Source organism: Myotis nattereri, assembly GCF_964212035.1.
Source record: "Myotis nattereri genome assembly, chromosome: 17".
Classification (NCBI taxonomy): Eukaryota; Metazoa; Chordata; class Mammalia; order Chiroptera; family Vespertilionidae; genus Myotis; species Myotis nattereri.
Window position 1 is genome coordinate 8,749,283 of NC_138092.1, and position 14,093 is coordinate 8,763,375.

The 14,093-nt window shown below is 37.8% G+C and overlaps 1 protein-coding gene across 1 annotated transcript in view; it reads right to left on the reverse strand.

Annotated features, from left to right (window-relative positions):
• VIRMA (vir like m6A methyltransferase associated) overlaps positions 1-11,534 on the reverse strand; it is a 49,944-nt gene extending 38,410 nt beyond the window's left edge. The window contains exons 1-4 of the mRNA XM_081111567.1: positions 11,450-11,534; positions 4,882-4,997; positions 2,007-2,093; positions 896-944 (exon numbers count right to left, since the gene is read on the reverse strand). Of these exons, the coding sequence (XP_080967693.1) occupies positions 896-944; positions 2,007-2,093; positions 4,882-4,997; positions 11,450-11,512 (315 nt within the window). The 5' untranslated portion in view covers positions 11,513-11,534. The remainder of the gene's footprint in view (positions 1-895; positions 945-2,006; positions 2,094-4,881; positions 4,998-11,449) is intronic.
• Between the last annotated feature and the right edge of the window lie 2,559 nt (positions 11,535-14,093).

Here is a 14,093-nt window from a genome sequence, read left to right on the forward strand (position 1 = left end):
TAATTCCTCTATATTCACAATAACTATGAGAGGTAGTCAGAGCAAATATTACCAACAAATAAGAAAATCAGAGTGCTAGTAGAAAAACCTGGACTAGCCCATGACTTCTGAGTTCCTGTTACACTCTACCATGTTAGGTAAAGATGAAGTAATAAGTGGTAATATAACCTCTTCTAGAGGTACAATAAGGAACAAATTATTATTCTCCTGGCTAACTCTAGCAAATTCCAGTCAAGGGAAACTGAGAACAAGAAAAAGGGCTTAAAGACTATGCCCACGGATTAACAGACTCTAAACAGAAATCCAATTAGAAGGAAGATAAAGAAATAAGGAAGGAAATTTTAAATCCAAACAGGGCTCAGAGGATTAAACACCCATACCCCACCAAAAACAGTGTGCTGAGTAATTTCAAACTAGAGCACAATTATTTTTGCATTTAAGATCTTCCATGATTCAGATCTAGATGCTTCTAGAATGGCATTTGGTATATCAAGAAAAAAGGCATACTTTTGATATGAAAGAAAGAAATATGAAATATGTATTTTTTAGGAAACCTTAACTAAGGCACAATAGTGTTTAATATTTTTATTCTGCAAATAAGATGACCTATTTATCATCTTCTGAACTTGCCCACCTACATATAAGAAGGAAAGCACAGACACTGGCCTCTTCCTGACGCAAATATAAAATTAGGAGAAAAAAGAGCTTTATAGGTCAAGAATGACATTACACTGTCTTTGCTCCATTTTAAAATAGTTTCTGGATACAAGAGGAAAGTAATGATGATATCCCGCAAATAAGCTGACAATCTGCATCACTGGTTTACTTGGACCAAAAACTCTGAATGGAGGTGAAAACAAACAGTAACAAATCGAAAAATTATTTCCACAATTACCTTTGAGTTGGGTCTAAAGATGATAGACGTATTCTCATCATATTCCAGGCTGCCAAAAGAGTAGAAATAAATATATAGGCTCAAATACTGAACATTACAGTTCATGAAGAAGTCTTCCTAGTTTCATATATTTTAATAAAACCATGCTAAATTTTAATTTAATAAACTACAAAGTTTGGGTTTTATTTACTCCCCCCAAAGTGTTTTGTGTGTGTGTGTTTAAGTATAAACAGAACCCTGTAGAGATTTCTAATACAATTGATTTGGGGTGAATATAGGTATCAGTATTTTTTAAAAATCCCCCAAGCAATTCTAATGTACAGCCAGAGTAAAGAACCATAGCATTATAGTCTTCAAAAAATTTACTATACTGGGACCAAAATTTAAAAAGGCACCTATTTTTATCAAATAGATACTGACATAAGAAAAACATTCTACAATATTAAAAATTAGCTGCTTCAGATTATCTAGCTTCTCATCATTAAAAGGTTAAATTATCAATATAATTTAATAATCAATGAAAGACTAAGTCTAAAAAAACTGTTAATTCCTGATAAACATAGAAATGTTTCCTTTTTTCCTGCCTTTTAAATTTTTTATTTTATAAATGAATTCTAAGTAAACCCATTTAATGGTCAATTATTTTGCAGAAATCACAGCAACTAGTTTTAATAATACCTACACGTATTAAATAATCCAAAAAGGAATTACCTATTAACAAAATTCTCATTGGAATTTTAAATTATGCAGTAGTGTGATATAAAAAACAGACAAAACATTAGCTTTCAATATACTTACATAGTTTAATAAGAATCAAAAGGCAATCTTTTCCAAATTAGGTTATTATCAAATCATGATATGTATAAGAAATGAATACACCCATAAAAAGCAAACAAAAGATGGCTAATGTTTCATACAGTTAAAATTTTATTTTGTAAATAAACTCAACATCTTTTTAGGAGCATGTCACTTCTTTAATATTGCCAACTGATAAAATTACACCCTGGGGTCTGGAGTCTACCACCAAATATAACCTTCGTCTATCTAAAAAATGAAGAGGCTTGTTTACTAATTCATGAGTTTCTGGTGAAATTACCCAGTAGGTACATACCTTCCCAATCTATCGAAAACAGGGGCGCTTGGTTTGCTTACATTGTTAAAGAATAAGTCTAACTGAAACGTGTGCGGAGATGTCTCCCTGTGAATAAAACAAAGTTGAAAATGTCAGCCTTTGCAATATACAGTTCAAATTATAACCAAAAAAATGTAATTACAAATTTAAGATCAATTCTAGAATTAAGATATAATATTCCTAAGATTTAAATAACTCTTGAGGACTCCATGTTTGACATGAGCACCTCAAAGAGACGATCTCCTGGCCAGGAACTAAAATCTCCTGCCAACAGGAGAGTTCAAAACAAATCCTCCAGCCCTCGTCAAATCTCTGGACTCTGCAGCCAGGCCCATAGCTTAATCATAACCTCAAGAGGAAACTTGAGCCAACTATGCTACTTCCAGATTCCTGACCCTCAGAAATAGTGAGATAATAAATGTTTTACTGTTTTAGGCTGCTAAACTCACTTAATTTGTTATGCAGAAATAGACAACTAATAGACCGTTCTTAACCAAAAGCAATACAATTAGAGTAGACTGCAGGATACACTATCATTACTCCTTTCCCTTCTACAAATTCTCCCTTTATAGGAAAAGTAGGAAGAAAAGAAATTATAAAAAACATTAATTTTTATTTCCTTAAACATGGAAAAAAAGAGTCAATCATAATGATTTCTCAGCTTAAACATCAAACATTCTTGTTTTGTTTTGCATTTGTTTTACTTTTGAATGACCTGAAAATATGTGAAGATTTTATATCACAATTATGAAAAAATGAGTCCTTAACTTTGAATCTGTACCATAACACCACTAAGTAGCTGATTTAACTCCACATAATAGAAAATGAACTATCACAGCATGCACATAATGAAATGTGGTATTGATACATAAGTTTAATACATAGGCTATATGCTAAAAATCCATATAGTTATATTTATTATATACATATTCATGTTTCCACAACCAAAATTTAGTTTAGATCTCCAATTCATGTAATTAAAATCAAAGGATGAATATTCATATTACAAAGATCAAATTCCTGTTTTATATCAGTTGTTATAAAATTATCAGCAACTCCATGTTTGTGACCATGTGTTGCATTTTATTTTCAACAGAGCCTAAAAAAAGAGAAGCTTCAAATAACAACTTGCTAAGTACAACTAATGGCTAATGTGAAGCTACATATTTTTAAAAAGACATATGTACCAGGCTAAGAAGATTGTCAATAAGTCAGGAAAACTGATTATTATTAAAATAGTATTAAAAAGTGTAATTACATAATAAAAATATATTTCTAAATATTCAGACTAATTCTTATTTATTTTCAAGGAAAAAGATTAAAAATACTTCATCTACTACATTATGCCACCCTAGAATATTTTGGGAAATTACTATAAACCTATTTCCACTAATTTAAAGGAAAATGAATGAAGAAGAAAAATTTTAAACTAATACTTAGGCCAAGTAATTACTCTTTTTAAGTTTATAATGATATATGAATTATACAGAAAACCTAGAGTCAATTTACAATGCAACATAAAGATTTAGGATTTATTTTGTTGATATTTTTACTTAAAAAATATTATCTTAAAATTTTGCATTTAAAAATATGCTTCTTTTGATATAGGACCAAAACCTTTGCTTTTAGCTATGACAAGGAATACAAAGATCTTATAGTAAAATTTATTATTGACTTGTCTTTAACAAGTGTTTCTAAGACATTAAATTGAACTTTCAGAGCAACAGTTCTTCACAATTAAAATGCTTTTGTTTATATAACATTTAACTAAATTACATAATTCAAATAGCAAAGACAATTGGTATGAAGAGCTTTGGAAACAAACACAACTGAGGCTTCGGAAGCATATAACTCTACTGGCAGAAGCTGAGCATGCAGAAGTTTTATAATCATTAATAAATATTGAAATTTATCAAAAGCTTTTGCTGCATTTATCAAGATCACTATTAGAGTTCTATTTAGTCAATACAGTGAGTTACATTGACAGAATTTCTGAAGCTAAATAAATCATCCTTACTTGATCCAATATTTGTAACATACTGATTGATTTAGTTATATATACTAGAGGCCCAGTGCACAAAATTTGTGCACTGGGGGAAGGGAGTGTCCCTCAGCCCAGCCTGCACCCTCTCCAATCTGGGACCCCTCAGGGGATCGGGCCTAAACCAGCATTAGGACACCCCTATCACAATCTGGGACTGCTGGCTCCCAACCGCTCGCCTGCCTTATTGCCCCTAACCGCTTCTGCCTGCCAGCCCGATCACCCCCTAACCACTCCCCTGCCAGCCGGATCACCCCCAACTGCCCTCCCCTGCCGGCCTGGTCGCCCCCAACTGCCTTTCCCTGCTGGCCTGGTCACCCCTAACTGCCCTCCCCTGCTGGCCATCTTGTGGCTGTGGGCGCTGCCATCTTTGAGGGCGTGGCAGTCAATAAGCACATTCCCTCCTTATTGGCTGTGGGCACCGCCATCTTTGAGGGCTGGGCAGTCAATTACCATATTCCCTCTTTATTAGATAGGATGTTGTTTAGGATTTTTACATATTGTTCATAAGTAAAATGGACTTATAGTTACCTTTCCTTATGCTGTCTTTATCTGGCTTAAGGTGATACCAGCCTAATAAAATGAGTTAGGAAGTTTCCCCCTCTCATTTTTCTAAAACTTATAATAAAACATCAATTTTCTTTCCTTGAGAAAAAAAAAAAAAGAATGTTTCTACTGAAATCTATATAATTTTTTAACCAATGTCACCCCAATAAATTCAATAATTTTTTAAAAAAATACATAAATTACCAAAAAAAATATTACTAGGAAAACCTTTAGTCAAAAATACTTTTAAAAGGAAAGCTGACTTACCCATATGCTCTATTGTCAGGCAGGTTGCTATGGGCTCTTACTCCTGGGGGTATGACTCGGACTTCATTGATATAAACCACACATGGAAAACGAACCACATCTATATGAGAACTTTGCTTTAAAAAGGGGAGGGGAAGGACATACTGTAAGTAAAACACTGTCTAAGTCAAAATTTACTCATCTTCAAAAAAAATTATTCATCTTCAATTTGTTTCATTCAGAATGTCACAAATAATCTTAAAATAAACTCCTTATCATTAAAACATTGCTATTATATTACTTATAATACTATATAAATCATTCTTTTTTAAAATAGCTGATGATAAAATGTACCTAGTTAAATCTTTCCATTTGTATAATAACATTTTCTACAGCGTATTTTCCTCCCTGATGTTTTGCTTAGGCCAATACAGACCTACAATCCCTTACTGGAAACCTCTGAAGTCAGATACCTTTTAGAATCCTGACTTTTTCAGATCTTTAAAAAGCTAATATGATACAAATACTGCTTATTATTTAACACCCACAGTGGCTTCTGGGACAGTACCTTTCCATAAAACATTAATATTTCTGCAGTTACATATATAAACATTCACACTAAATAAAGATTCGAACTAGCATCATGTCAGTTCAGATCAGATTACATGCTCAAATGAATTCAGGGCAGATTTTTCTAGCATTTTATAATTTCTGAATTATAAGGGATTGTGGATCTGTATTAAAATTAGCTTAATCTCTTAAACGTAACACACTAAATAATATCAAGGCACAGAATAGTTGAGGCAAACCCTCTCTGAAATTTAAAAAAGAAAAAATTACACAAACTAAGTTTATCATAATAAAAGAAATGGATAGCATAAATTTAGTATATACTTATTTCTTTCTATCATTTGACATAAGATCAAACAAGTGAAGCTCTTGTAATCAATAATTTTAAAAGAAAGTTTCACACTGTTTTTGGACTATTTTACATTGATTTTTCTTAGGAGTTCAGTCAGTCTTCATTACCTAGTGGTCAAAGTTCATAATGAGAAGAATGGTTCACATTATTTGCATCTAGAAAGACCGAGTCTTCGGTCTCTCTCGAAGCTGCAAAGAATATTATGCATATCAACAGACCAAAATATTGTTCAAGTTTGTCTTTCCTAATATGTGACAGAGGGATGGCATCCCAATTTTGCAATTTAAAGTCAGAGATTATATGCCGAAACCGGTTTGGCTCAGTGGATAGAGCGTCGGCCTGCGGACTGAAAGGTCCCAGGTTTGATTCCGGTCAAGGGCATGTACCTAGGTTGTGGGCACATCCCCACTGGGAGATGTGCAGGAGGCGGCTGATCGATGTTTCTCTCTCATCAATGTTTCTGACTCTCTATCTCTCTCCCTTCCTCTCTGTGAAAAATCAATAAAATATATTTTAAAAAAAACACCTCAGAGATTATAGTTAAATATATAGGGCATAGAAATTTTAATATGTTTATTATTAAAATGCTTTAACTCGCAAAGACATAATGTCATATATCCAGTCCGTCATTGACCAAAATGTTGTTATGCAACATGACTGTACACAGAAGCTCCTTTACTGACATGGTTATAAATTCTCATTAATATTTTACAAAAGAAGCTTAGAACAAAAGTTTATCAATTCTATCCTCCTCTACCCTGCCTGCCACTAATTAACGAATGGCATTGGTAGTAGTTAGGGTATAAGACACTATGGACCTACAAAAATGAACTTAAGCTTTTTACAGCCTTTCAAAATCTATTTTGTTCATAAATAGAAAATTTTCTGTATTAGATGCTATGACTTTTATTCAATAATTATTTCTAAACATTTATTAAATGTCTATTATGTCTCAAATTATACTAGGTCCTGTGGATACAAAGGAAAGACAACCTCTGCCATTAAGGAACAATCTATTGTGGTAGACAAATAACTTACTAAGATACAGACTCACACAGGAAACTATGAAAATTCCGAGGGGTACTTACCTAACTCAGATTTGGGGGAAAGGGGGTAAGTTTTCCCCAAAGAAGTAGAACCTGAGCTAATTAATTCTTCAAGGAAACAATCAGTGTAAGAGAAGGAAGATCTTTCCAGGCAAAGGAAGAAGTATGCACAAAAGGAAAGCAAATAAGAATGTGGAAGGGTCAAGTAACTGCAAGCATAATTCATCACGGCTACAGGGCAAAACAGGGGAGGAAAGTAGGACAGAATAGCTAAGTATAATCAACATAAATACAAGAAATAAGATTTCATCTGCTGCCAAAAGTCAACTCCAAATCCATTATCTCCATCTAGGACCTCCCTCCTGAGCCCCAGACCACTATATCCAACTGCCAACTGGAAATTTCCTCGTAAATGTCCCTCTAGAACAGCGGTTCTCAACCTTCCTAATGCCGAGACCCTTTAATACAGTTCCTCATGTTGTGGTGACCCCCAACCATAAAATTATTTTTGTTGCTACTTCATAACTGTAATTTTGCTACTGTTATGAATCGTAATGTAAATATCTGATATGCAGGATGTATTTTCATTGTTACACATTGAACATAATTAAAGCATATTGATCAATCATAAAAATAATATGTAATTATCTATGTGTTTTCCGATGGTCTTAGGCGACCCCTGTGAAAGGGTCATTCGACCCCCAAAGGGGCGCGACCCACAGGTTGAGAACCGCTGCTCTAGAATCTTCCCACCTCCTCTGTCACGCCTTTCAGATGTCAACTTTATCTTGAAAGATGAGCCAGATCAAGTCTAGATAGGTGCCTCTCCCTTGTATATCCCAAATCTCCAATCAGCTGGGCTACTGTATACCCTTTTGTACCTTTTGAATTTGTACCTCATACATGTACTACCTAGTCAAAAAAAAAAAAAAAAAAAAGGCTGGCGTGGCTCAGTGGTTGAGCATCAACCTACGAACCAGGAGGTCAACAGTTGATTCCTGGTCAGGGCACATGCCTAGGTTGCAGGCTCAGTCCCCAGTGGGGAGCGTGCAGTAGACAGCCAATCAATGATTCTCTCTCATCATTGATGTTTCTAGCTCTCCCTTACCCTTCCTCTCTGAAATCAATGAAAAAAATATCAAAAAAATTTAATTGTTTACAAGTCAAGCTTGCTTTTAAAATGTTATATAGGTGTACATCTTGATTTATAAAGATGCATTACACATCGTTAAGTAAAAGATATCACAAAATAATATTACAGTATCAGTACATTAAAGTGGATGATGGGTGCATACATTTAAGCATATGCAGGGTTGAGCAAAAGTACATTTACAGTTGTTCATATAGAAAATACATTAATAAATAATACAAAAACAGCCGAAACCGGTTTGGCTCAGTGGATAGAGCGTCGACCTGCAGACTGAAGGGTCCCAGGTTCAATTCCGGTCAAGGGCATGTACCTGGGTTGCAGGCACATCCCCAGTGGGGGATGTGCAGGAGGCAGCTGATTGATGTTTCTCTCTCATCGATGTTTCTGGCTCTCTATCTCTCTCCCTTCCTCTCTGTAAAAAATCAATAAAATATATTTTTTTTTTTAAAAAAAAAGAGTCAAGCTTTAAAAAAAAAAATACGAAAACAAACTTTCACATACTTGCAACTGTAAACCTACCTTTGCCCTACCCTGTATGTATTTACTAGAGGACTTGGAAAAAAAACTGTTTCAATTAATAATAGCTGAGACTAAGAAAAGTGAAACTATGAAAGCTTTTGCTTTTATATAATTTTTAATTTTTCTATAATGAAATTAAAATTTACTAAAATAGCACAGCCAGTGTGGCTTAGTGGCTGAGCATCAACCTATGACCAGGAGGTTATGGTTTGATTCCAAATCAGGGCCAATCAATGATTCGCTCTCATCACTGATGTTTCTCTCTCTCTCCCCCTTTCCCTTCCTTCCTACCTAAAAATCAATAAAAACATTTTTTTAAAAAAGCTAACAATGATTACTGCCCATTTGCTAACTCCAGCTTTCACTACTCCTCTAATCTTTTCATCATGATTTGTCACCTCTAAATATTTCTGAATCATTTTAGATATTACTGATAGATTAACCTACCTAATATGTTTTACTAATCATATAACTTACCTGCTTAAAAGCTACCCATTTCCTACAAAATAAAGTTTACACTCCTTTGCTGAGCATTCAACAACTTCTATGATCTGGCTTAGAACTGTCATTCGGGTGTCACTGCGTACTGCTCCTTTCCGCATACACTATGGAAGAGTGACTACTCCAGAATGCCCTCCTGTCTACAACTGTGGAACAGATCTTTCACCAAAGACCAAGTCCATACGCCAACTGCCTTGATGAACTCTTCCCTGATAATCTCAAATGAAGAGTGATCTCTCCCACCTCTAAAATCGCATAGCCTTTAATTGAACCAACAGAGGGAGCTAGAAAATATTAAGGTCCTAATATGTCAGCAAGCGATGGGCATTTTGGAAATAAAGGTGATAAACCCCAAGGAATTCCCACTCAGTCTCTTCATGCAATCGTAACATTCTAACTTGAATTATAATGTTGTGGATCTAATCTCCAATACTTAAGTTATAAACGTCTTAAGAACAAACATCTCAATATTCCATATCTCCCCCCCCCCAAAAGTCTACTTCTTCAAGACTCAGATCAAATATGATCTCTATTAAGCCTTTCCCAATCATTGCCAGAAGAAGGTATTTACTACCACACAACTGGTCCTATCCTCTCCTGGTCCTCAATGTTTGTCTAAAAGTAAAGAAATATGAGCTTCTTAGATATGTAAGTGGTGAGCGCCAATTTTCCTACACTAGTTCATCATATGCTTGTTTCTTTCCTTGTTAACTGTTCTCTACTTTCTGTACACATAATAGGTTTGTTCTGACCCAACTCTACTGCCTCCATCATGAGTTTTCTAAAGCCTCGCTGTAATTAGTCAGAAAAGTACAATCACTAAAGAGAGCTAACTGACCCACATGAAATGAGCGACCACAAATGAATTCATTGTTAGTAAAACATGCTAAAGTTTCCAAACTTTTTTTATAGACCCATAAACCTCTTGTTAACATAATTAGAAAGCCAACGTTGTTGAGTTTTTACTTTGTCAAGTAACGCATGAAGAGACAACCACTACCCACTATCACGACTATCTTCAAAGAAAGAACAGTTCTCTAAAATGATTACGTTTACACTGAAAGAAAATGTGGGTTCCGAGGTTTTTTTAAAATTTCTCTATGGACTTAATGTGCATTCTTCCCCCCCCCCCCCATGTTAGATGTTTAATAATGTCCCAGTTGTGTGTACACAACACAGCGGTGCTATGCCAAGTTCCCTGCTGGTTTCTAAGCCAGTCTTGACGAAATCATGACGTTGATCTCCCCGCTCCCATGCTTTTTCCAAAACAGGCTAAGAACTGACACTCTCCTGCTCTTCTGTGTTGCCCTAACCAGTGGTTCTCAACCTTCTGGCCCTTTAAATACAGTTCCTCATGTTGTGACCCAACCATAAAATGATTTTCGTTGCTACTTCATATCTGTCATGTTGCTACTGTTATGAATCGTAACGTAAATCTCTGATCTGCAGGATGGTCTTAGGCGACCCCTGTGCAAGGGTGGTTCGACCGCCAAAGGGGTCGCGACCCACAGGTTGAGAACCGCTGCACGGGTGGCGCAAAAGTACTTTTACAGTTGTTTATGGATTTAATGTCCACCCACCTCAGATGATCATACTGAGAAATAGAGAAAGTGAACAGTTAACAGTAATAATAATAATAAAGCAATGATTATAACAATAGCACTAGTCACAGGGGTAATATTAACACTGGCTAAGTTTTACCGAGCATTTGCTGTGTACCTGGTACGTGTCAACCTCTTTAATATCGAAATCATTTTTGATATATGATTCAGCTTTATGTGGCAGGCACTATTATTAAGTCTATTTTATAAGTGAGTAATGTTCGTTCTTAATGTTCAGTTTATTTCGAAAAGATTATGCCACCATCCCCCACCTTCGCCTCTCAAAACGACTACACTAGCTGGACTATAATATCTGAATATCCCCTCCCCGCAGGCAGCCTCCACGCAAAAGCCGATCCGTGCACATATGTCATGTCCTAATGGGCGAACCCTAAACCGAACGAGCGTCACACCTGGGCAGCCCAAGTCCCGTTAGAAGGAGGACCTGGGAGCAGGGATTTAGGGATGACGAAGCCATCTGACCTGCTCGGTCTCCGGAACAGCTGTCAAACGCGGGCAGTCCGAGACCCTCCCAACCACCGCCTGAGCTGAACCTGAGAACCAAGGTATTCCCAAGGCCCAACGGTGACGGGGGTAGGGGCCACGGGAGCAAAGCAAGCAGGACGGCCAACTCAACCAAAGACGCAGGAGCCTAAGATAACGCAGAGGAATGTCCCGGCCAGCGATGCCCTCCCGCAGACGTGGTGCCCACACCCAGCTGGGGGGAGGGGGTGTGTACGTGCGCGATTGAAGGCCACCGGCAGGAGGGAAAGTCGAGGCATGCCTAAGGGTTTTTTGTCAGCGTCCCACAGTCGAGAAGCGGAGTCGGAATCAAGAAGCGAAGTCTTACCTCCGCGCTGGGGTGTTTAAAAGTATCTAAAAATAGCAGTTCCATCGCCGAGTCCACCGCCATGTTTGCCGCGGACAAGAGGCGCGCGGAGGACTTCCGGGGCAGCCCAATAACCTCGGCGGCGACGGCGGCTCTGGAGAGGGAGAGACTGCAGCACTTCCGGTGTCTGGAGTGCTAGCGCCGCAAACCTTGGCCTATCCCGAAGCACGGTGCTGCCGGAAGTCGCTGGCCCCGCCTTCTCCAGCGCGGCGGAGAACGGCTGAGGAGAGGCGGGTACGGTGGCTCCCGTGGCCCAAATCCTGTCGTTGTCTCGCGTTACCTCGCCACGGCGCCCGAGGGGAATGCTTCCGACTCTGGATACCCAGGGCTGGCAGGAAAACGCGGCAATCAGTGAAGAAGAACGACACACAACGAAGAGGTTAGGGTTTTTCTTTTCTCATTAGCAAAATGTGAATATTACCTAACCCACAGCCTTTGCGAGAATTAATTGAAGTAATATTCCAGAGCTGGTATAACGGCCCGGCTGGAGTGTCTAGGTTGGTTGAGCGTGAGCGTGGTCCTGTGCACGGAAAGGTTGCAGGTTCGATTCCAGGTCAGGGCACATACCTGGCACATACCTGGGTTTCAGGTTGGATCCCTGGTCGGGCTCCTAAGGAAGGCAACGGAAGGGATGTTTCTTACATCGATGTTTCTCTCTCTCCCTATCTCTCTCCTTCCACTCTAAAAATCAATGGAAAAATGAACTAATGCCATATCTACAAACGTGGATAATCTAAAAAAAAAAAAAAAAAAACAGGGTAAAAGAGGTTGAATATGTACTGTATAATTTAAAGCATGCAAAATAATATAACTTTTTAGGGGCATATATGTCATAAAATTATAAAAGAAATGCATCAGGATGGTAAACACTATAATTTAAAGATAGTGGTGAACTGGAGAGATTTAATCAAAAGGTGCACAGAGGCTTAATATGCTTTGGTAATGTTTTCTTCTTTAGGTTGGTGGTTTCACAGATGTGCCTTTTGGTATGTCTGGAATATTTAACAATAAATTACTTATTTTAAATATATTTTTATTGATTTCAGAGAGGAAGGGAGAGAGAGAGAAACATCAATGATGAGAGAGAATCATTAATTGGCTGCCTTCTGCACACCCCACATCGGGGGTCGAGCCCACAATCTGGGCATGTGCCCTGACTGGGAATCAAACCCTGACCTCCTGGTGCAACCACTGAGTCACGCCAGGCGGGTGAGCTTTACTTTTTTTAAGTAAATCTCATACACACCCTTCCTCAGCTGGCCAGTTTCCTCTATTAACTAGCAATTTATTCCTTTACTATTTGTTTTTTTGTTTGTTTGTGCTGTCTTGTTTTTTCAAAGAACTAGTTCTTGAATTCATACTTATTATTTCTAGGATTTTTCTATTTTCTGATTCTTTAGTTTCTCCTTTGGGATTTACTAATTTTTTCCTTCTGCTTTCTTTAAACTATTCTTTTTCTAATTCTTATTTATTACTATACTAGAGGCCCAGTGCACGAAATTCGTGCATTCAGGGGTGATCCCTCAGCCCAGCCTGCGCAGTCCGGTGAAAGGACAGAACGGGACTGATAGCTGTGTCCCTAACCCCTCCTCCAAGAAGCCACAGAATATATCAGTTACTCAGCCTGCCCTTATCTCAGCCAATGGGAAAGCAAGGGAAACTAGCCCAAGGCCAAAAGTATGCTAGCCAACCCCTCCCACCCCCCGCCTTTGTGTAACCAGACCCTAGCTGCACCCTGCCCTTGTATCACTAGCCCCCGGCCCTCACTCAACCAACCGGAATCGACCAAATCAGTGGTCCGAGTGTGCCCCCACCCCCCGACCCCAAGCCCTATAAATTCTTTGTTCTCTTGGGACAGGGCGCTCTCTCGCATCCTACCGCTGTGCCGGTAAAGGAGGCAGAGGGACCAAGCCCGGGCTTGAATAAAGACTCTATGCTTTTGCATCGGACTCAGCGCTCCCTGATGGATCTTTGGGGGATCTTGAAATCTGGGCATAACACCAGGAGCCCTTGGGGGATGTCTGACTGAGAGCGGGCCTAAGCTGGCAGTCAGAGATCCTTAGCGGAGCCTCTCCTACCACTGCCACTGCACTTGCCAACCGTGAGCCTGCATTGAGAGTCTGCCCCCTGGTGGTCAGTGTGCATCATAGCAACCAGTCATTCCCTTGTTCAGTCAATTTGCATATTAGCCTTTTATTATATAGGAGGATATATTTATGTCTACCAAATTTCCCCTAAGCTCTCCTTTAAGTGTAAACTGATATACAAATGTAATGCTTTTATTCTTGGTACTTTTTACATAGTCTGATTTTCTTAGCTTTGACTTTCTTTTTGACCTAAGAGTAGGGTGTGATAGCTTTTTTTTTTAATTAATAGACTATTTTTTAGAGTAGTTTTGATTGTACAAGAAATTGAGTAGATAATACAGAGTTCCCATATATTCCCTATTATTAATATCTTCCATTGATGTGGTACCTTTATTACATTTGATGAACCAGTATTAGTACATTATTATTAACTAAAGTCCATAGCTTACATTAGCGTTCACTCTTTGTGTTGTAGATATATACTATATTTATATTTTAAGTTATAGACTTTCTATGAA